The 23,842-nt window shown below is 45.2% G+C and overlaps 1 protein-coding gene across 1 annotated transcript; it reads right to left on the bottom strand.

Moving 5' to 3' along the window:
* Positions 1-1,385: 1,385 nt before the first annotated feature.
* hgfa (hepatocyte growth factor a) lies at positions 1,386-22,209 on the bottom strand. The gene is made up of 18 exons (XM_062382273.1): positions 22,084-22,209; positions 18,040-18,196; positions 17,793-17,905; positions 17,125-17,236; positions 13,537-13,679; positions 12,913-13,033; positions 12,618-12,736; positions 10,013-10,184; positions 9,684-9,817; positions 8,791-8,884; positions 7,579-7,718; positions 5,820-5,852; positions 5,465-5,573; positions 5,287-5,361; positions 4,479-4,616; positions 4,276-4,382; positions 4,035-4,168; positions 1,386-3,480 (listed from the first exon to the last, which is right to left on the bottom strand). The coding sequence occupies exons 1-18, from the start codon at positions 22,145-22,147 to the stop codon at positions 3,304-3,306; spliced, it is 2,142 nt and encodes a 713-aa protein (XP_062238257.1). The 5' UTR covers positions 22,148-22,209; the 3' UTR covers positions 1,386-3,303.
* Positions 22,210-23,842: the final 1,633 nt, after the last annotated feature.

The following is a 23,842-nucleotide window of genomic DNA, read 5'->3' as shown; positions in this document are numbered from 1 at the left end:
TTGTCCTGCTCCTCGGAGATCTGTCACACAAAAGTGAAAACACCCCTCTGAGGTCTGAACGTGGTTTCACGTAAATCACAAGAACAACCACACAAATGAAAACACATTTGCTCAGTGCAACTTTGTTTTTACTTCTTCCATAAAATTCCTCTTGTGACGATGAGTCAGAGTTATCTTGTGACCCTCTGGAGGGTCGTCTCAGCTGGGAACACCGCGCCACGTTGACCCGCCACAGCTGTAAAATCGTGCTCGAACATTGATGCAACAGTATTAAATATCCAATAAAGTTATTCAAAACAATACATCACAACAATATTAGTCACAAAGATTATCTGCACCCAGAGAACTGAAGCTCATAATTGTTGTTTTCTCAAGTTGGATTTTAAAACATAGGTCACAGCAATGTGCTAATTATAATACTAATACTACTGCTACTACTACTATTAATATTTCTACTACTACTACTAATAATAATAATAATAATTATATATTTATCCATTATCTGAGGGTCACAGGGAGAGATGGAGCCAAGTAATTATACTCAAAAAATGAATAATAAAAGCAATTCTACTACTATTACTACTACTACTCGCAATAATAATAATAAAATAATAATGTATCTGTATCACAAAACAATACAATTTAAAACAAATACAAAATCAAACAAGATAAACACATTTCACATAGAGATGAAAGTTTATTTTTTATTTTAACAAAACGTTTCAAAAATGGATTTTAAAGGAGCAACAATCATAGAAAGTCTAATTTCAGCTGGTAAATCATTCCAGAGTTTGGAAAACCTTGAGTTTCCTATCAGACTCTGGGAGCTACCAAACAAAACGACCATCAGCTCATCTAGGATGGGACCCAGGCTCACAGGGAGTTGAGTCCATGATAAACACAGGGTCTTAGTTTGCTTCTCCCACTTTAAGTCAAATGTCTCACAACTGGCTACCGAACTCTCTGTCAACAAAATGACAGAAAGCAGGTTTTTACCTCAATATAACAAACCGACACAAACATCCATCTTGCGTTCGGAGCATTAAGTATTATCTTATCTCCCGTTGAGCAACCAGAAGTCTCCGAGCCGCCGATCCAAGTTCAACTATGCATCACTTAACTCTGCGGGTGACGTCCAAATTTGTTATCCAAATGTTTCCTCAGACATGTTATTATTTATCCTCGGCAGCCGTGGTATGGATGACATCTGCAGCTCTCGGCCACTTCAGGGTATTTCTCATGTGCTACAAGCTGCTGCTGTGAGTGATATAGGAAGTAAACTGCCAAGAAGGGAATAAACACACTCAGGATATTCCTTAAAGCAGATATTACTCAAGAGGAATATGCCAAGCGGAAGGACGAGTACTGGAACGTGTGATGTCAAGTTTTCTTTATTAAAATAGGAATAATACAAAGGCTACAAAATTCAGGAAAAAAGGCCGTAGATAGAAAAAAACAACTCATGAACACAAAATAGCAGCTGTTATATTTAAGGTTTACATTGTACAAATATATAAACAGAATGATCAGGGAGTCAAAATACTCAAGGAGGGTATTTACAAAAATTACAAGTTGTAATTTACAGGACGCCAGGAGGCCTATTTACATGAAGGTAAATTAACAAGTCGCATAAATTAACAGTTACAAGTCCATTTCGTTTTTTCAAAGAAGGCAACAGGTTATGTGATCTGCCACGTGAATATTTGGTTTCCCCAGTTTATTCTGTGAAGCGTCTTCCTTTCAATCTGTGAACTTCAAAGAGTTTCTGGATGTTTTTAAGGTACGTAGCATTTTATACGTGATGAAGAGAACAAGAGAAAATCCTTTTACGCTTTAAGACAACACCGAGAACATGACTTTGATTGTCGTCTTTTTCAGCTGATGCTTTTTCACTTCACTTTTCAATTCCTTGTTAAACTGCCCCCCCCTGGAACTTTGCATCCAGGATAATTTGGCTTCACATCTGGATAGTGGGAGGAAGTGGAGACGTGTCGTCCATCTTTATCTACAGTCTCTAGTTTGAATGTATAAGGCACATTGTCAACGGTGTGTTCCTTTCTGTTTCTGTGTCTTTAACCGGGAGTCAAACACGCAGCATGTTATTAAAGTGTGAGAAACAAAAAACCAAGTATCATTATCTGCAACTCTTCTGCTCTTTCCAAAAAGAAATAAATACAACAAACCGACTGCTCACAATCCACAAGTCCAATCTTTTAAATATTAAACACAATCCGAAACAGGAAGAAGCCAATCTGACATTACTCAGTGAACCAAACATATTCCAGATCTATAAGACCTATAAAATCTTATGGCACAGCAGAGACATACTTTATAAATCTGCAGTTATGTACATAAGGAGTCACCTTCCGTGAAAATTAAAAAAGTAATACATATATATATAAAATATCCTACTGACCACACACAGCCCGCCAGGGGCCACAGTTCCCTCCAAACTGGAGACCAAATAACCTTGTTATATTTGGCACGGCTCTTCTCTCTCATGCTTCAAATATTAGCATAAGATCTGGAGCAGTTTGCTCAGTTCCTACTTAGACCCTCTCACGGGGGGGGGAAACTAACAGTTACAGCTAACTGGGGAAAAGGCAGTCCGGCTACTGCGCACAGTGAGCACTGAATGGTTGTCCAGGGCTGCTGCAGTCAGAGTTTCAAGCAGCTATAGTGTATTCTATACACCTAATTCACGGTATATCTGAAGCAAAGTTTACAGGTTTAAATCACAGACCAGTTCTTCTTCCTCTTTGGTCGTACCTTGTTCATCTTGGGGTATGGTTATATTTCTATGGCATCGGAAATCACTGTGGCCAAATTTGTATATTTGTTAACATCTGTGTGTGTGTGTGTTGGAGGTAAAGAAAAGTTTTGCAGTCCAGCTCAACACGTTAAAATAAAAAAGCAAAGAAAGAAATCCCAGTCCCAGTCGTGTCCAACAGGGGATCTGGGCTCCGTCCATATTCAAGTATATTCCAGGAGATAATACTGAGTCACACGTGTCATTCTCATGTCAAAATACAATTGGTACGTCGTCCATGTGCCCGAGACTTTGGTTGTTAAAATGTTCTGGAGGCTAACAACCTGCATGTGGGGGAGCGCGGGAGATTCCACTTTATCGTATCCAGTCTTCAATCACGAGTCCCCGTCCTCTCCGTGTAACGACAGCCTCGGCCGCTAAAATCCCCAAACTGGTGATTTCCCCTCATGTCTCCCCTGCGGTCCGAGTCGGAGAGGTCCGACCCAGAGTCGCCTCCCGCCTCTCGCCAGATGTGGTACGCTCCGGGTTTTATTTCAGTTCCTCTCTGGGCTGGGGTAAAGCTTGAACACTTTATAAATCCACTCCGAGTAGAAAGCAACGTTGACGAAGAGAGCCGGCTGCGACGAGGCACATTTCGTCCTCTGGATGCTCACGCCGACGATGACTTTGCGCTCATGCTCCTGGCAGACCAACGGGCCACCATTATCTCTCTGTGAGAGAAGGGCAGAGGATAAAACATCAGAAACACAGAAGAATCCAAATGTAAGCCCAAATATCCCACGATATCATCTTTCATTTTCATCCCACGAAATGAAAGATGCCCTCAACCAATCAGGAGGGATGTTTTCCACTTGTATTAAAAGCATCAAATCACAAATTTAAACCGAACTTACCAGAAAACAAATCTACTTGAATCAAAACCAATCAGTGTTATAAGAAGTCTTTAATGCACTTTTCAGTTTGGTCACTGTTTGGTCCACTAACATGGAGGAGGCAGGACATATGACCTATACTGCAGCCAGCCACCAGGGGCTGATCAAGATGATTTGGCTGCACTTTTGGTGAGCAGGGTTGTTTACATACAGTCATGCATCTCCCCTTACTCCCCAAACTTCAAGGTTGAAGATTTCCATTGGGACTATTTCTCCAGTAGAAAGTAGTTCCAAAAGAAAACTACATTTCAAGCTGCTGCCAGAGTGTTTTGTTCCCCGGCTCGAGGATATTGTGAGTAAAACATTTTAATATTCAATCACGTTCTCCTTACATCACAGACACCTTCTCCTCTCATGCCTCCGGCGCATATCCTGCTTTCCCCGGCGTCCCCTTTGATCTGCGAGCACATGTCATTGTTGACCATCGGCATCGTGACCGTGTTCAGGGCCTCGTCGTACCCGGCGTCTGTGAGGAGGAGAACACACAAACCAGAGGGTGTCAGAGGTCACACACGTTTACATCTCTTTAGTTGGAATGTGGCGTTTTGGCATATTGGCGAGTGAAGGCAGTACCTATGGTTTCACCCCATCCATACATGGTGCAGTTGGTGCCTTCGGGGATGTGACAGTCTTTCACTGGGAGATGAATCGAGGAGGCCCCTTCAGACACAGGCGCAGGGCTACAACAACAACACACAACAGTCCATTAATTATACTTTTACAGGAATACAGTTTCATATTCAGATCTTAAATATCAATGGTGACTGGAGACTCACTCTGCTAGTTTCAGCATGACCAGGTTGGATCCCTCTGGGCCGCAGATCAGGCGCGAGATGCGTAGCCTCGGGTGGTGCGACGACTGGTTGAGGTGGCGCAGACCGACCTGCACGCTGTAATCCCTGAGATCTGGAACACTGAAGACCACAAGGACCAGAGTGAGATGGAGACCCTGCAGAATTTGTGACTTGTGTAGTCAGAGGTTAATTTGCTCAGGTTGAGGGATCAACGGAGGAACGTTAGAGAACTCAAGGCTCAGATGTACAGTGGGCCCACTTTTGAATATTGAGGGTTCGGTTAAATCCAGATCAGGGGGCGGATCCAGGATTTGTTTAACATTGTGAGATTTTTCTTTTATTCACATATTCACTGGGAATAATTTGAGATATTGTTGGACCTCAGAGATCTACTGAGTATAGATCTAGTTGTGTTGCATGTGGTCAAACCATTCCATTATATTTTTAACAGAAATGTCATCAATGCACAACCAACATGATATCAGTTAATGCAATATTAAAAGCAATATTTTCATCATAAACCTTCAAAAACCTTCAAGGCTAAAGAAAAGAATGAAAAAGCATGAGTCCCTCCACTACATCAGCTCCAAGCCGCTGATCTACTCCACATGTGATACCTACAGTACCGCACATTACTACACAGATAGGGAGGTCTCCATTAAAACCACTGCTGCAGATGACAGAGATACTGCATGTGCAAGTATACGAGCGGCTCTGACAACTGCACGAGTTAAACAGATCTCCGGTCCGACTGCTCTGTTCCACATGTTAGGATCTGGTGAAGAATTACCAGGAGGTAAAGCACTGTTGGTCGGTCAGAACCCAGTCCTCTCTGATCAGCGAGCCGCCACACAAATGAGCCTTCCTGAGAAAAAACGTGAAGAAGAACTGTTATATTCACAACCTGGGGGGGGGGGGGGGGGGGGGAGAGAATCTGTAAAAACCCAGAAAGGTTTAAAAGGACTTACTCTCTTTGGATGCTCACCACCCAGCTGCCGTCTGTACCTCGCACTTGATGTCCGCCGACTATTCTGGTGTTTATGTGCACGAAGCACGATATCTTTGGTCGGGTTAGATCTTTAAAAGAAAAGAAAGAAATGTTGACTGCTGTTTATTTTTTGATGGATGGATCATTTACATTTCAATGGGAAAAGATTTGTCCAGAAACTGTCAAAGCAGGACCATAAAATATGATTGGATTAGTCGGGTAAACGACAGCAGATGGATTCAATGTAGAGCGTTTGAAAGGGAAGAGATTAGAGGTAAGAGGAGGAGGAAGAGGACCAGACTGGTAGAAGCCGGACAAGTCAAAGTGATACTCACTGCTGGGTTGAGGAGCTACTGTAGATGATTCACCTGATAGAGGGGAAAGAGAAAAAACGGTAAGAAGAGACGTGACAGCCGCGGGAATAACTCCGACCTGTCGACCTTGAAACGACAAAAAACCTCAGACGCCGACCGCACCTTTCTTTACTTTGCGAGCACTTCAGATCCGAGTCGCCGTCGGAGGCTACATCAGTTAGCGACCGCGGGACGGAATGAAATTTGCTCAAGACCTCAAAAGCTGCATGCAGGACATGTTTTACATTACGGTAATTATGGTGCAGCCATTGGAAAGAGGCGCTTCGACGCAACATGATTGAAACCAGCCATTTTCTGGAATAAGAAGGATGACAGCACAGTCCTGCATCTGTTTGCTGTTTGGGCATCACGGTTATTCTCCGCCAATTGGACTAAACCGCAGCTAGCACATTACATAAACCACCAGCAAGGCTGTGTGAATAAAAGATTATGACGTTAAAGGTGGAGTTGATGAAATAAAACCGTCCTCTGCTTGGTACCAAATGGCAATAGACGAATATTTGTTTCTGTTTTCAAGCAACTGGAATCTGAGCGACATTGTTCAAATACTTCACACCTGGAGGATTAAAGGAGCTAAAGGAGATCAGGGCCACGTTGTCCTGAGCTGACACCGGAATCACTTCCCTGAGAACTGTTGCATGAAGCAGCACGGGGGCACTTTAACGGGTTCTTTGATTCCAAATGTTAAGAAGCCTGTGAAGAAGTGCTATTCATTTTTTCCTCTGGCTTTTGTCACATACCGTCCGCACAATGCTGCAAGCGAGCGGTCGTAATTTTCCGAGCGGGACACATGGTTTATGGCCACCATGTGCATATTTCAGAGGAAGTGCATCATGGGGGAAATTGTGTAAAGATGCTTTCACATGTCGGGACATTAAACACACACCAGGATGTGTGGTGAACTCTTCGCGTCTAATGAGAGCAAAGTTTTACGAGTGTTAGGGCCGTATTGAAGACCAATGAATTGGAGATGTCGAGAGTAATAGACAATGTTTCACATCACTCTAAGTATAACGAAAGAAAAGGCTCCACATTCCTCGTTTTAATACAGGCAACAGGCTGATGTTCTGAAACCCCCACCCTGAATTTTATTCTTCTGATATTACGAGTGTGAGAGATTAATTGATTCTAAAACGAATGAATCCACCATCTATTCTGAAAGAAACCTCCAGCTTCAAACAAGCTTATGTTCCCCTTGTTGCTGAGGCCAAAGTGAGCTACATGACGTCTGTGTGGTAAATATGAAGCTAAAGCCATGAGCCGGGCCAGATCAGCTTGGCACAAAGACTGGAAACAAGTGCAGGAAACTCCCACCTGCAGCTCTACAACTCAACAAGGAGCATGTCGACGCTTGTTGGTACATCAGTGAAAACACTCTGCTTTTCTATGTGTTCTAGTAGCATGCAGACATGAGAGTGGCATCTATTTGTATGGTTTAACACTAAAAATGAGTCTGTTAATGTTTATAAGATAATTATTAATTCATGATTTATGGAGAAGGGGTGAGAATAAAGAAATTAAGTTTGTACCTCTTCTCAAGTGTTTAAGTTGTTTTCCCTCATCACCGTTTGTAAATAATACTTTTTCAATTGTGTGTGTGATTTAAATTTTTTGAATAACTTTGAAATAAATACAAATGAATGGCTAATCCCCATGAGACAAATATTGAATATGGGCTACACATACGTAAATGGACGAGAGGTTTATCTAGGCCACTCACAGTGCTTCAGTTTGCAGTAGTCCCAGGCCAGGCGGTTATTTGGATTGGTGTAGCACCAGGGGCCGTGCTTGTCCCGGTCCGGGTTCCGGCAGTAGTTGTTCTCCAGCCCTACATGGGACACTGTAGAGTGAGAATCCCCACTGTAAAACACACAAATACAGATTCTCATGTTCCATTTGTTATTCTGCACAGAGCCCATGCTGGCCCGTGTCTCATTTACATGCACACTGCCAAGTCGTGGTTACACCTTTATGCACGTACAGATTCATATACACTGTAAGTAACCACGGTGTGTGCCTGGAAGTCTGACTCCGGCTTTCCTATAGTGCAATCAATCCTCTGCATTCGCCGCCCTGAGCCCGTGGAAGGAAACGCAGAGTTTTGTGAAGCGTGCACATGGGAGTATGAAAGTATGCACTCTAAGCATTCGGCAGGGCTCAGACCAGTAGGAGCCACATCCTCCGTGGAACAAGTTCACATTTAATTGTGTCTTTTTTGCAGCGTCCCCACTAGAATTAAACACAACCTTCTCAGACATCCCTGGAAAGCAGATAGTGGGTACAAAACATAATGCCGGGCAATAGACAACAATTTGTCAGGAGGTGAAGATAATTCCACATCCCAGGAGATTGTAAAACAAGCTGTTGCTCTCAGCCCCTTTTTTCCAGGGACGACCCTTGACCTTGAGCAGGATAGACTCGCTGGCTGCAGTCAACGCGAGGGAGCTGATTGGCTTTGATCTGCTTCCCTCGGAAAGCACTTCCTGGGGTCAGGGGTCGGCTCTGGAACATGTCCATCTGTCTGTGCCGTTTTGGCTTTTAAAATTCCTATAAATTAAGTAAGTCCAACAGCCCGACTCGAGCATGAAGCAACAGCCCCGCAGTGGGCCGCCTCTCCATCACGATGGGTCACTCGGAGAGCACCCCAGGGTTTCTTCTCGACAGTTAGATGAATAATAATTGGGCCACGTATTGACCCCTGAGGAACCCCCCCCCCCACCCCGATTTCCTCCCGCTGTTTGTTTTCACTGCTTAGCTTCATTCATTTGAAAGGGATTTTCACATGGCAATGGGAGCTAAGTTGTCAACAAACGCTGAAAAGAATGTCAGCCTCTCTAGGAAACATTTTCCAGTGTTTCCCTAACGCAGCTGAAGCTCGACTTGGAGTGAGGAGACAAGGGACATAACAATGCAGAATCAATGAGATTGTTACCTGTCTATGTGATGTGACCAGTTGGCACAGGGAATCCCAGAGCGAGTTATGGATAAAGTTCCCCGGTACATCTCTCCGACGTCCTCGTAACACTCTGAGGAAAAAACAGGATCATGGTTATTTTTATGTATTTTGGCAGTTTCTGAAACACTTTAATACAATCTGTGAGCGGGCTGACTCGCAAACGAACATTCATGCGTGTGCGGAGACGAGGAAAAGGGATTCGGGTGTTTGGTGTTCTCCTTGTGGTTTGCATCAGTGTAATGTCAAGGGCCCCCGCGTAACTGGTGGTTCTCAGATCTAATAGAACATTTAAACCGTGCTCCGTCTTTTTCTCCTAAACAGAATCGGAGGAGGGTTTGTATAAGCCGCTGTTTGACATGTCTGGTCTTTTGAAACGCAAAGCAGAGAAAGATGGGAAACGACAGCGAGAACTATCGACAGGGTCTGGTGTTTTGATCTCCCATGAAGCGGGAATTCATTGGGCAGTCGCCAAGTGGTCCAGTCCTATGGGGAAAAATATTGAATGTGTGATTCTCTTTGCAAAAACATGACAAGCTCCTGTCGTCCCGTATTTCAAATCTAATTATTGATTAATTGTTAACTCTTAAAACACTCGCCACCTGGAAAAGGCGTGGAAATATGCAGCGATAGTAGCCAGCAGCTCTTTCCTTTAGTTAAGCTTAGCCTATAAACACGGGAAATGAGTTGGCCTCTTTCTGCCCAAAGGTTAAAATCATTCCTTGATACAAGTATCTTTTAATCTATATCAAAATCCAACTGAAAAAATTACTTCAGCCGCTGCGTCTAGCTTCATATTTACAGTATAATGTGCATAATCCCCCAAAACGGTCAAACTGTTCCTTTAAAATCCATCTTTTTCATCCATTTACCTATTTTTTGTGTGGCCTCAGCATCACACCTGGGGATGTGGGTGCAGTTGGCTTTCCTCTGTTTAGGGTCTGTAGTGAAGCACCATGGGTAATCGGCTCCGTCGGGGTTACGGCAGTAGTTCTCTCGCAGGTCCCTGTGGCACACACACAAGCTACAATTTAAATCATGGTGCTGATGACTGTGTTTTTTGCAGCGTGGCTAAGAACTCCGAAATCCTTTTTTTTGGCATTTCAACAGTCGGATGCATGAAACGAGCAAATCGCCTACTTCACACAGCACAGGGGACTGAATCCAGCCAATCAGGAGCCGCCAAACAAGCGTGACTCACTTGCATTTGAAGTTCTGGGGCAGGAACGAGTGGTTATGGGGGAACTGAGAGTCCCAGCGCTGACACGTCACGCCCTCAGGAGTGACAGACGTTGTGCCCCGGTAAGCTGTGCCCTTCCCCTGGACACAGGACGTGGTGACATTGACATCTGTGTCCTCGCTGGAGTCCGACTCTAGCAGAGAAAGAGAAAAAACGTAGATTTGTAACTGTGTAAAAATCTGGAGTAAAGAGGGCAAAGAAAAAGAGAGGGAGACGTAAAGCACTGAAGGCAGGAAGGAGGGAGGGAGCGACGGAGGGAGATATTAATCCCCAGAAGAATGTGTCGTGTTTAACATAGAGACAGATGATCAAAAACAGTAGCCTCCCCCTCTGCGCCTCTGCTGCGATAGGGAACTTTATGTGTATTCATTACACCAGTGCCCCACATTCTTGCACGTAGGGACATCCACAACAATATGCAGCTATCTAACCTGCTGACACCACACGATGTCACAGGTTGTTGTTGGGAAACTCCCAGAGCTCGGAATTAATTTAGCCACGCAATTAAACATCAAAAACTTCAGGATCAGGGTTTGAATTTGTTTATCTCAGCCCAAACAAAGATATCCCGTCCTGCCTGGTTCCGACTGGGGCAACTTTATCCACCGGAAAACTATTCCAAACATCTTCAGATGGAATTCAGCTTTTCAGCAGAGCAGGAAAAAGCCGGTACGTAGGGAGCGAGTTCTCCCCTCCGGATTTCTGTCTCTGTTTCTTTAGCCTTTGACAAACGAGATTGGAGAAGATGGAGGAGTGAAGCAGGAGGTTCTGAGGCAGAGAGGAGCCGGCGGGTGGAAAAGAGGGATTCTTTGGCTTGATGTAATGCATGCCAGTGTCTGTGTGCACTGAGCAGCACAGGTCAGTGGTTTTTATCTTTCCGAGGGCAGGCATTGAGGGATACACACATCTGGACAAATGCTGATCCTCCGCCCAGGCTGTAAATCACAACATGTACTGTATGGTGCATGTGTGTAAGCGGCCGACAGAGACAAGGAGAGATGCTCTGTGTGTTTGTGATTGAGCATGTGGGAATATTTCAAAGCGTTCAATGAAAAAATTGAATTCTCCAAAGGTACAACCTCTTTTTCAGCATCCTCTCTTTCTTTTACTTCTTCTATATTGAACATGGAGCCAGTGCTCTACAATAAAGCTCAATCAGATACATGTGAAATGGACAAATAGTAGAATAACAAAATCGGAAAAAACAAATTTGCTAACCGAAAAAATACCCCATCTCAATTTCAAAGCGCAAACAGTGACGTCCTTGGAAATTGGAATTGTGTAAATACTATGTCATTTTTCCTGACAAGCCACAAGCCCTTTCAACAATAAAATCCCAAATTGGTGACAACATAAACTGTCATCTTCAGGTTTTCTGTAACCACAAGCCTCCAAAACAGCCTCAGTGCATCTGGACATCGATTCTCTGAACGGGGATCAAACGCCATTGTTTCAAAAATGATTTCCATCACTTCTTGTTTTGATCATGGGGATGGAGACTGTTGTTCTCAGTCCGAGTCATGCATGGAGGCATCTGCAACTGTTTTGTTCTGCGTGAATTAATTAAGCTTTTCCCTATAATTCGCCCCTTGTCTCCAAATACATAAATGTCAAAAATGATTGTTCACAGTACTAAAACCACTATTAAACCTTCCAGTGGCAATGTGGGACATCACAGTATAGTAGCCTCTATTGTAGTCCTCCGCTTTATTGCCCCTAATCATCTGTGAGTGGTCTCAGCGAAACACTACATGCTCTATGAAGTCATACTCGACAATTCACCAACAACCTATTTACTCCTCCTTGTTGAGGTGGAGGGATTTGAACCCAAGCACCACATGAAACACTGAGCTGGGTAAACAGAAGACTCGAGGCTCCTCAGGGGTCCTGACCGCAAGAACCCTCAAAACCGCCAAAGTCCTGCATGAAGCAAACTCCCTGACGAATTCAAACCACTTGCTGGAAGTGCTAAACCGCCACTGGTCTGTCCCAGAGCCAAGCAAGGGATCCTGAATGCTGTGAATCTGACAAAGGATTCCTAACTGTGTGAGACATGCACAGAAGTTGGGACATTTCCATCAGTGGTTCCACACTTTTTCCATAACTTTCCCAGCCAGGTTAAATGTCTGGAAAATATAAATATCTGGGGAGCCACACATGTAGTATAGGCTGATGAAGATGTAAACTTGGAAAGACAACAGAATCCGAGAGATTCGGGTAATAACACGTGTTTTCCACAGCTTTATACAACCTGTCCTGCCTCTTGCGAGCTCTACCTAGATGTTACTCCTCGCCTGAAGGGGTTCAGGACATCTGACTCAGACAATCTCCTGCTACATCCTTCACATGTGAAAAGCAAATTCCGAAAAATGCTTCGGACTCAATGTATGAAAGGAGCTTTACTTGTTATCAAGTTCGGAGGGGACTGGAAACGAAGGAATACCAGCAACAAAGAAAAGCCATAAATCAGCGTATAACAGTAATTTAGTCTCCCGCTGATTTGTTGAAGGCTTGTCCACAAAGCCCAGGCCCCAGATTTGAGTCTTTACAGTGCATAGGTCCGTACCACACACAGTGATGTTGCAGAACTCCCACGGGGTTTTCGGATCCATGGTGTAGCACCAGGGACGGCGACGATTATCCGGGTTACGGCAGTAGTTGTCCTTTAAATCTTTGCCACGATACCTGAGAGAGGAAACAGAGGGGAAGCGGGGAGGAAAAGACGTAATGAGGAGGGAGAGAAGTAAGTCATAACAACTGGTGAGGTCTACCTCCCTCGAGTATCAGCGTCATTTATTTAAGCATCTGTCATGGGCGTAGGCGGGTGTTGTACGTGAGACATGCTAGAGTGGAGTTCTCACTTTTTGGGCTGGAAAAGGTGTTTGTGAGGCCTCACTGAGTCCCACCGCTGACACTCCTTTCCGCTCTCGGTATGGTCCACTTTGCCTCGGTAATCCTCCCCGTTGCACGTCATACAGACGTCTGTCAACAAAGCAAAACTTTAAGTTACTCGTTTTATGACTTTATAAGAAACAGACAAAGATATATACCACATTAACATTGATTTAACCCTGTTGGGCTTTCTGACTTGAACTGAGTTTGTTTGTTCGCCTGCAGGCTTAGGTAAAAAACTGCTGATTGGATTTTTTTTTTAAATTGGTGGAAGCATAAGAGAAGGGTCAAAAAAGAACCCATTGCATTCTTGCACAGATCTGGACAAAGCGGTGGATCAAGGATTCATGAGATAAGGCAATTTTTACATTTTCTAAATTGTAGGGCTACAAACCTGTAGATACCAATGTCTAGCAGAGATTATGTGGATTAGTTGAGGAATGAACAGTTTGTATGTATCTTGAATAGTTGTCTCACGATGTCCAAACAAACATCATCGATTAATGGGGACAGTTGGGTCTTGGTGGAGGTATCTGCTCTGCTAAAGCTGACCGAATGTAATTGTCCAGTAGTGATGTCACGGAAGGCCTTACCCTCCGAACACTGCGGCACACCGCACTCTTCCACTCGCACATTGGGGTCAGTGGTGTAGCACCACGGACCACCTGGATCGTTCTTGGGATTCCGACAGAAGTTCTCCCTCAGGTCTTCCGCCGGGAAACTATCAGGATAAAACCTACAAGGGAGAAAGTGTTACCTGATACTGTGAGCTGTACAAATACATTTTAGGGAGTACTTGCACACTTGGCTGCTTTGCTAGTATATACAGCGCCGTACCTGTCTGCTCGTGCTCTCAGCTGCAAGCAAAATAAATTCATCCCATTGAGATGTTAACCCAGTTTTAAGAAATCTCAGTGCCCATTATGTGACCAGGTTACATTTTAAATCCGAGAAGAAAGCAGTCATAGCAATCTTATGCAAAGTAGGTCATCAATCCGTCTCTCCTCTCCAGGTTTGCACCTTTCGGGGCGGCTTGCCACACTGATTGCTGCCACGTCCCCGGGTCCTTCATGTGTGAAGCAGCCAGACTCGGTCACAGCACAGTGACCACCAGCAGCACAGAACCACGCCACGAACCACTGGGAGCAGCCCAAGCGGGTCATTTACTGGCAGCCTTTGAACACGTCTAAACCTAATCCCTCTCTGTCAACTGCTACATCAGGCCGGTGTGACCGAGCTGCTGCGAGGCCGTAAGAGAAAGAACCAGGGGAAACCAAACATGTGGGACGCGAGCAAGGAGAGGCATGGGATCCCCGCGCTAAATGGACAGTGTGTGAAATCCGCCTTGTGTCAGGGCAGGATGATTAAAAGCTGGCATGTCAGCACCCCCCTGATCCATGTCGACCGCATTCCCCCCTCCCACCCAGGGAGACGGAGAAGGGGAGGGTGGAGGAAAAGAAAAAGTTTTTTGCGCAGGAGGAGGAGAAGAAGAAAACACGTGTAACTTTAGTGGTTCAAAAAAGAAAGTGAGCAGAATGAATGGAATGAGCCAAAAAGTTGCTCGGCGTTTAACTGATGATGCAAAAAGAGAGAAAGAAAAAAAAACATGTGCAGGGAACGAAGAGGAGAAAGAACCAGAGCCCTCCCTCCCTTCAGCAGCTTGTCTGAGCGTTCTACCCCAGGCAATGACTCTCTCCCTGGAAGAGTCTGCTCTGCTCTCCCCTCTGCACCCTGGGGTATATGCAAGGCTTCAACACAAATGCGCAATATCATTCAGCCCAGGCCTGGAGGAAATGTCAGACATATAACTTGGCCCAAGGAGAGACAGAGCTAAAGGAGAAAGAGGTGGTGGTTGGGGGGGGGGGGGAACGACTTTCAACCGCATTGTAATTCCTACAAGTGTCAAACTATAACAGGGTTAAGTCTAACATTGACATTTCACTCACGCAATTGACTAAAACAAAACACTTGGTCCGAAGCTGCACCGTGCCGAGCGCCAAAACTCACATCTGGTGTGTGTAACTCATAAGCTTAATATATTTCTATCATTGTGCAGTGTCCCTAATTTGTAAAAATGGAATTACATGGTCCGTCACGTCACAGAGGAGGCCGCATCTGGTGAGAGTCCGTAAAAGGCCGTGGCATGGGAACAAGTTAGCCATAATGATGTTGTGCTAACAGATGTTGGCCAGTTATTCATCTCCTTGCCAGAGTCTGTTCCCATCGGAGCGCAGGCAGACACTGTGCACACATGCTTCGATCCCTGGGCCGACTTAACACATTGGCTAGATTTGGGATATATCGCTAAAGATGAAATCTAGACCTGAAGTAACTGCTGAGAAACCGTCCAGCAACGTGCACCTGGCGGCTGGGGAACCGACACGGTCACGCTTCGGTGCTGCAGCGTCCAGAGGAGTGAAAGACGGAGACGATTAAAGGAAGTGAGGGGGTTAGAGGGTTGCTTGATAAATATTGAGACATAAATACAGGCGTCTTGGAAGCAGAGTGTGACGGCTCACATCTGCTGAAGTGTCCTGAAGGGAAAGAGTCAACATTTTGGGGGAGTACACCGACTCTTGCTGAGACTTAGATGAAAAGATCTGGAGTACGCAAACGTTAAGCTTAGGTAGATAGAAGAAACGTGAGGAAGTAGATCCATCTTTATATACGTCTTCGCTAAAGACTAGCCATGCTAACAGTTTCCAACAGTTTTTCCTCAAAGCTAAACTCACCAGCTGTCGGGGAAAGCTTCAGATAGAGACACATGAATCATTCCTAGAGTTTTTCTTTCTTCTCCCCCCCAAAAAAACACCTTTTCCTTTGAGCAAAACATCAAATCCAATATGCACCAGTGGGTTTCTGAAGCCAACAGCGCTAACAGACCTCCCAGTGGAAATGTGCAGAAAAATAAATTAAGGTCTCTGCATGAATAAACAAATGACTGCGATGTTATCTATTAATGAAAATATGAATCACAATGTTCCATTCCTCTCTCCAGGCTTGGCCGGGCTTCGGCACACAGCGTGGTTCAAACACTAAATATAGACAACAGGTGGAAGTCCCATTCCTGGAAGGGAACCTCCTGTCCACCCCACGGTGATCGGTCAAGCGTGAAAATAATAGTTACCTGAGCCTCAAATTGTGCGTGGTTCATTATGGTGGTAATTCTCGCCCAGCGGGACGGTCCCATGTTAGGTAACCCCACAATGGCTCTAAATCTCCCCTAAGTAAAGCTCGCTTTGACCCTTTGAACGTTCAAAGTTGTTGACAAGCCACAAGTGATGTTGTCAGACGCCACATTTGCCACGAAGGAAGGATCCTGAAAGCGTGTGTCAAATAAACAATGACTAAAAGGCTCCTGATGTGAATAACTGCTCGTGAAATGGGAATAGAGGATTGAGTAACTGCCGAAGACAAAAAGAAAAGACAGGGACCAAACGTGCAAAGTGTTGTAATCAGTGATCTTGTATTTTCCCTCATGTCTGTGGCTTTGTGAGCTCACAGAACATTACTTCCATACAGTCCATAAATCTTTCTGCATGTTTCTTTCTTTCATTCAACCTCCCCGCTGTATTTCTTCAAACTCTCATTATTCTGCCTCGCACCCCCACCCCCCCGGCCCGACCCCAATCGCAGTTAAAATATCTCGTAGCTAACAAGCTCCACTAATGAGATGCTGGCACAGAACCGTCCTCTCGGAGTCGCTGATCTGGCCTCTCCCGTAGCAGTGGAAAAACACATCTTTACTGTACACCTGATGACCTCCGCTGTCCCACACACCAGCCTCATCGGGGAGGACATCCCTGCATGTGTTGAAAGATATCCGACTTAACTCTGGATAAACGTTCAAGTGTCTCAGAGCCTCCGCCTTCCCCTTAACCCCCGAGGTGCAAGGGGATGATTTGAACATCGGTAAATCAGCTGCCGGGGCCTGCTCTATATCAGACACAGAGAAATAAAGAAGGAGCATCCGGCAAGGTGGCGGAGGCCAGAGGATTTGAGATGCTGGGCTTTGAAGGCTGCAGGAATGTGGGCCGGGGGGGAAATGAATAATTAACACCATCTTCTTACCGCTGTCCAAGGCACTGCACGCCCCAAGGTGACAAGTGAATCATAACCATCCGTCCCACGTAGAAAATGCATTTTGTTTGACTTGTACAGTTGGAGATGAGAGGACTTACGTGTGTTCGTTGATGTTATTATCTGACCAAGCTTGGCAAGTGATGTTCGACTTGGTCCAAGACCTCCTCCCTCTGTAGTCCTTGGTGCCGACGATACACTCCCTTATATAATCTGCGCAAAGGGCAAAGGGATAAGAAGCATTTGAAAACATCCATTCATGTTTTCCCTTTGATACAAACTGTGGCTGTGTGTTCCTCGTGTGCCAATTTATACAGCGTATCATAAATTTAAAGTTTATTCCCTCTCCCTAACCTGACCACCTGGAATACATGTTACCATGTATGGTCAATGAGACCTTTACCGATTGTGTCTTAGTGTGTCCCGGAGTGTTATTCCAAAAAACAGAAAACTCCCTGAAGTTCATTTAATGTCACCGGAGGGAGGGGGGGATTGGAATTTACGTAAGTTTTGCCGAAAGTGCTAGATTCCAACAGGCTGCGCTCCGACTGTAAACAATGGATTTTTGTATTGTTTATACTCCACTCAAGTCGGATGCATGTTTATGCGTGCGACAAACCTCACCATAGTGACTAAACAGCCCCGGGGGGGGGGGGGGGGGGGGTCTTATTAGGGTTGGTTGCTTTTTATTGTGTCAACAGAAAGAGACCTGCTGCACTTGAGCGTTCTCATGAGCAAAACAATGTATGAGTCAGACTTCGGGATTCACCTTTTTTTTCATACAGGGTAAAGTTGACGTTGGCCTGCTTCTTCACGCCTCGGGTGAAACGGTCGAAGGGAAGCAAGAAGCATTTCCTGTTGTGCTTCTGAAAGTTGAAAGCCCTGTCGAGGACACATGGGAAGTCGTTGAGCGAGATTGGGACCACGATAAACAAGGAAAATAAGTAAATACTAAGGAGAGGAGGAGTGATAAAGAAACAACATGGGTGGAGAGGGAGAGAGAAAATGCAACTAACCTGCAGTTGAAGTTTTTCTTCTTGCACTTGCGAGCGCATTGCTCCTGCGAGCGGTTGTTTCGCACCAGAGGGGCCTGAGGACAGTCTGTGCAGACCAGCATGTGGCTCTCGCTCTTCTCATACCGCTGTAACGACTGATGGGTCCTTCTGCACAAACCTGAGGAAACAATAAAGATGCAGCATGAGAACGTCTTCTGGCACATTTCGCCTTGAAGGACACAAGCTCAGAGTTATCCAATTTGTGGAAGCGGAAGAAGAAGATTTGGACGATCGACCAGATTTTAAAGGCTGAGGTTGTAATTCATACGGTGCTATGTTGTACTGTAAGAGTATATTTAACCATTAAAACAACTGGTTCTCCTCTGCTCATCAGAGATTGTAAGTGAAGATGGACGACTGCGCCCCCAAAAGTGAAGCCAAAGCATTTTAAACGCCACCTGGTGGCTGTCTGCAGTGTTGGTCATAAGTCCTGCCTCCTCCACGTTAGCAATTGGGACATGGAACCAAAAAAGCTAAATCAAAGTACAAGTCAAATTCGATATTTGATGCTGTAAAAATGGGGAGAAACGTTATGATTGAGAGCTGAGACTGACTCACCATTGGTCAAGAGCAAGTCGCCGACCCCTGTATTCAATATTTTTGCCTACATTATGTACAACGGGGCGACGTGGGGATGTTTAGCTACAATAAACTAAGCCCCACTAACTTGGCAGAGGATGTTAATTGGCAAAGGAGGTTAATTGGCTGAATCCGGGCTCCACCCCTCGAGCGATACCGTACAAACTCTGGCTCTATATCCATAAGATGGCAGCTCTGGTATCTGGGATATTTTGGCTTCATTTCTGTATGGAGGGGGAAAGTGGATACGCATTGTCCATCTTTATATGCTGGCTACGATTCGTACCTGACTATCAGCTATCTATCAAATGCAAAAAAAAAAGAAAAACCTAGAAACCATGTGGAATTTGTTTGCCTCCTCTTCACCGACAAAGCATCATCACACATTGCTCAAATATAGGAGGACCTGGCCAAATGCTTCTCTGCTGATGTCAAGTTCCCAGGGCTGAGGATGAACCTGTCAAAGCAATGAGAATATTTCCTTGAGTTTTCTCCTGGCAGTTCAAATATTGGAACGAGCGAGAATGCTGATTTCACGGTTTTGGCACGGACGACGCGGAGGGAAAACCGGCAAAGCGTCATCGTCGAGCATTGAACCTGCTGGCCCGACGCTGTCAACGAAAGCGTTCTCCAGCTGCAGTCTGCCTCGTGATCCATGTTTACTGACATGTTGACATTTCAATGCGCCAAACCCCCCCTGACAGAACTTTTCACCAGATCTTCAGCCGGGCAGGCCACAACGAGGGATCGCACAAGTTAATGTCTTGAGAAAAAGCTGGTGTAAGGTATGTCTGGGACTGAAGACAATATCTCTTCATTCCCCTCAGTGCTGACGCGTTAAACCGGGGAGTAGCTGCCTGGGAAATGAAGAGCGGCTGCTAAACTGCATAGAGCCGGCAAAACAGAGTGATGTCCATCCAACAGGCGGATGTGCGCCAGTGACGCATCGCTATGCAGATCTCATATCTCGTATTTGACTGATCAGAGACCGAGCCAGACAGATTTCTTTTACAGTTTAACAACTATGTGGTACCCATTCCATGACTCACATTTATAACCTCCAATCAGGCAGGAGATGTCGAAACAGAATCACTGCTGCGAGCAAACGCTATCGTTTTTCTAATGAACAAATCAGGATGCCAATTCCGATGAAAAGCTCTACAGTCAGTCATTGTTTCCCACTATCTAATAAAGGTTGTTGTGATGCATTCTTCCCCATGTTTAATTTATAGGCTTTTCCCTCCGAAGCACTTCTTTGGAGGAAGGACATCAAAAGACAACTATATCATCGCAAAGACACAGCATCATGTGAAAGAGATCCAAGTGGGTTCAAAAGCAGGACAAAAGCATATTCTAAGTCCAAATCCTCCTGCGATACATATCAATCATTTTTACCTACTGGGAAATATTAAGAGCCCGTCTTTCAGTGGGATGGATTTGTAGAGCAAACAACTGGGGCTACAGCGAGACCTTCAGATGCACCGTGGCTCGGCTACAATAGATTTTTTCCGTTTATAATTATGGGGGCAAGTGCAAAATAAATCACACAGGAAAATCTCCTGCTACTGAGTTACAGCAACGTGCCGCTGCGCCAAGATCCGACACAAGAAGTTGCGTGTGTACTTAAGATACTGTAAACTGTGGAGCGTTTAGAGGCTCCTCGTGGTTCAGAATGGTTTTCGGGGAGGACGTGTTATTAATGTTCGGGCTGGACTGGACCACATCTGGCTCTCATCACCGTGTTGCTCCAGCCCTGATGTCTGGCCAGGACGCTCAATTAGATTTCACTTAGTCTCTTCCTCTCCTCGCAGTCAGACCGGCTGCTATCTCCAAAATCCAGAGCATTTGCTGAAGGTGGAGATTACGATAAAAAGGTGCTCTGGCAGAGGCGAGAGGGGGAGGGAGAGGACGTTTAATGGGAAGGGGGCGCAGGTGTGGATTTCTGGTTTGATCTTGAAAAATGTGGAGAGGAAAAAAGGTGAAGGAGCAACACTCTGACCCTCCTCAGACACTTCCACTTGAGCACAGAACCCAGAGCGTCTGCTGAATAAGTGTGCTGGTCGAGTTCCCCTGTCAGAGCCAAGTTATATTAATAATCGTGGAATCTATCAGTGCGAATAGACTGTAAAGATGTGTGGGATGAGGAAGAAGAGGAGGAGGAGGAGGAGCAGCAGGTTAAAGGTGTGCGTGAATTAAGCATACATTACATCTGGTCCATGCACGGAGTGCACAATGTGGAGCTGAGCCAGATGTTGCCCACGCACCCCCACCCCTCTGCCACACACACACACACACACACACACACACACACACACACACACACACACACACACACACACACACACACACACACACACACACACACACACACACACACACACACACACACACACACACACACACACACCTTTTCTATCTCTCTACCGGGACACACAGAATACCTCAGCTCAGGCGCGCGTTTTACTTTCCCCAACTCCAGGAGAGAGGGAGGGGGGGGGCGAAGGTCAGGGGTCAGGGTCGGCACCCCCTGGAGGTGGTAACTACGGATTCAGTGCTTTGACTCGGGGACACATGTCAGCCGGGGGGCAATGTGAAGCCGGGACACTCGTATACCGTGCTCGCATGGCCACCATGATATCACGGAGCCCGCGCGTCCTGGCGCAGAGCTGAGCTCGCCTTTTTTGGGGGGATGCGAATGAGGCTGTGGTGCGCACCGTGCGCTCAGAGCTCCATCCCCCCCGGAGGAGCTGCTGGCTCGGGGCCCAACAGATGCTATTGACCATGACCTGTATAAAAAGTTTAACGACAAAGCAGTAAGATCAGCAGATGTAGTGTGGAACCGTTTGGGCGGCTGGAAATGGCACAAGGGGGTTTATCCAGAGGATCCACTTCCACCACAGAAACCAAACTGTTTCTGGTTCATGGATCAATTTGACCCACATGGCACGGCGGAGGAGCAGCACTCCTCCAGGGCATCGATGTGATTCTCCTCCTTCTCCCACTTCAAAATCCTCGTTAAAAAAGTTCGATGAGTCTCCTCGCGTTAACAGCCCCGAGCAGGTTCATCTTTAATTAGTCACCGCTGGAGAGCATCAAACGCGGAGACGACCCGGAGCAAGACGGGACTTGTGATCGGGTTCGTTCCGTAACTCTCGCAGCTATGATCAGAATTAGAGGAAGGTCGTGTTTACATGCTTATACACGTGGTTGGAAAAGGGAAACCAAACGAGGCATGCACATTCTATTCTAAGCTGCTTTAAAGTAAATCCTTAGTTTACAATAAAAAAAACTAAATAGCTGAGGAATTGGGACTTTGTCTAACTTTATATACTTTTATTCCCCGAGGTGATTTGTTCTGGAGTTATACAATAACAAATTTGATCAACACCACTCATGCAGATAGTCCTCATCTCCTGTCTCTCTTACCTGAGTCCAGTAAAGTGAGGGCAGCGCACACCAGCGCCTGGTAAATCCATACGTTTATCCTCATGGTGGCACGGGGGGCTGTGGTTGCAGGTTCGAGTCCAGGGGAAAGTGTCGGTGGCTGAGTGAAGTCCCGGGTGGCTGGTGATCGGCTCTAGACTCACTCCGTCCTCCCTCGGATGCCACTTTTCCAAGGAGCCGCACGTCCTCGGTTCAACCCCCTTTTGACTTGGGTGTGCGCCGCTCCTCTGTCAGTGGCTCCTAACGTCAAGTCTCGCGGAATCAGCTCACACACTTCCGGCTGGTGTTTCTTACCAAAATAAAGCCGGATGCAGATTCTAGTGACAGATTTTCTAATATACCTCATAATGTCAACAAACAAAACTAAATGTTAGTTCACCCTGCAAACAAATATTGTACTCTGTCTCATTTTGCTATGGATTCTTGCAGACAATGCAACTTCCTCCCACGATCCAGAAATGAAGCCAAAATATCCTGGATACAAATTTGACAATATATATAAATATATATATATATATACATATTGACATTTACTTTTTAGTTTGGCCCATGTGCCATCTATTAACATGGATGAGATATGTCTAGCACCCAGCCACCAGATGGCGATCAAAACACTTTGGCTTAACTTTTGAATGGATGGATGGATGGATGGATAGATACATAGATAGATCGATTTTCTTGTAACTTGGTGGAAAAGTGGGACATGGACCAAGAAAGATGAAAGATTAAAATGAAGATAAAGGGGCAGATCAAGGAATGAATTTTTTACTTTCCTTAACATTTCGAGATTGGATTTGTTATCTTTATGACACTGTCACAAACTTATATGATTATGATATGAGACAAGATACGTGCTGTACTGAGTGTTCTAGTTTACAGGGTTATCTGAGCTTTTTAATTGTGACCTGAAACACAAATTGGTTTTACCCAAAACTTGCCCTCCCTCCCTCCCTCCCATTAATATACAAATCTTCATCAAAAAAACGTCAGTGCTTTTATTTTGTAAGCAACCGTCCTTATTTAGCCGTAATATTCTATCCGGGTTTCATAAATTAGTTACAGAGCACTTAATTACTGTGCATTCTCGCAGATATGTTTAGCCTCATGTTGGTCCTCATGTTGAAGCAACACTTTTGAAGGGGTTAAGCTTGAATAAATGACTTTACTGATGCTTCGTAAATCATTTACAGATCAGCTGTAAACACTTAACAGCGAGCATAGATTTTTATTTGCCCGGTTGTGAAGGAAATCTCTGACGCTCGTGTTTATGTTCTTCTGAACTCTTCAGCCATAGACGATAAGAGACAGAAGGGCCACTTTTCACATTCACCCTTCGACAGCAGGTGGTGATGATGAACCAGACACTGGTGTAGGGATGTTAGGGATGATGTTGCTCTTGACAAATACCCGTTTTGAAGTGGTACTAATTTTTTTGGGCAAGAAATTAGCTCCATACATTATCTTTCCTCTCCGCACTCGCCTCGCATCTGCTCGGCTGAAAAGGCAGATGGGATTCTTTGTGCGCGCCAAAATTCACTTGAAGCAACATAGTGGATTAGCCATTACAGAATCAGACCTTGTGCAAAGAGACAAAACAGAAAGCAGAACACAGCGTTTTAATTGTCCCTTCGAGCAAGACACTGAAATAGCCTCACGTCCAATTCAACTGAAGAGGACCGGGCTTCAAAGGTTTATGCACATCGGGACAGAAAGGCAAAATGGTCCGTTTGATAACTTGCCA

The sequence above is a fragment of the Platichthys flesus genome, chromosome 23, assembly GCF_949316205.1.
Source record: "Platichthys flesus chromosome 23, fPlaFle2.1, whole genome shotgun sequence".
Classification (NCBI taxonomy): domain Eukaryota; kingdom Metazoa; phylum Chordata; class Actinopteri; order Pleuronectiformes; family Pleuronectidae; genus Platichthys; species Platichthys flesus.
This window is presented reverse-complemented; position numbering and strand designations above follow the sequence as displayed.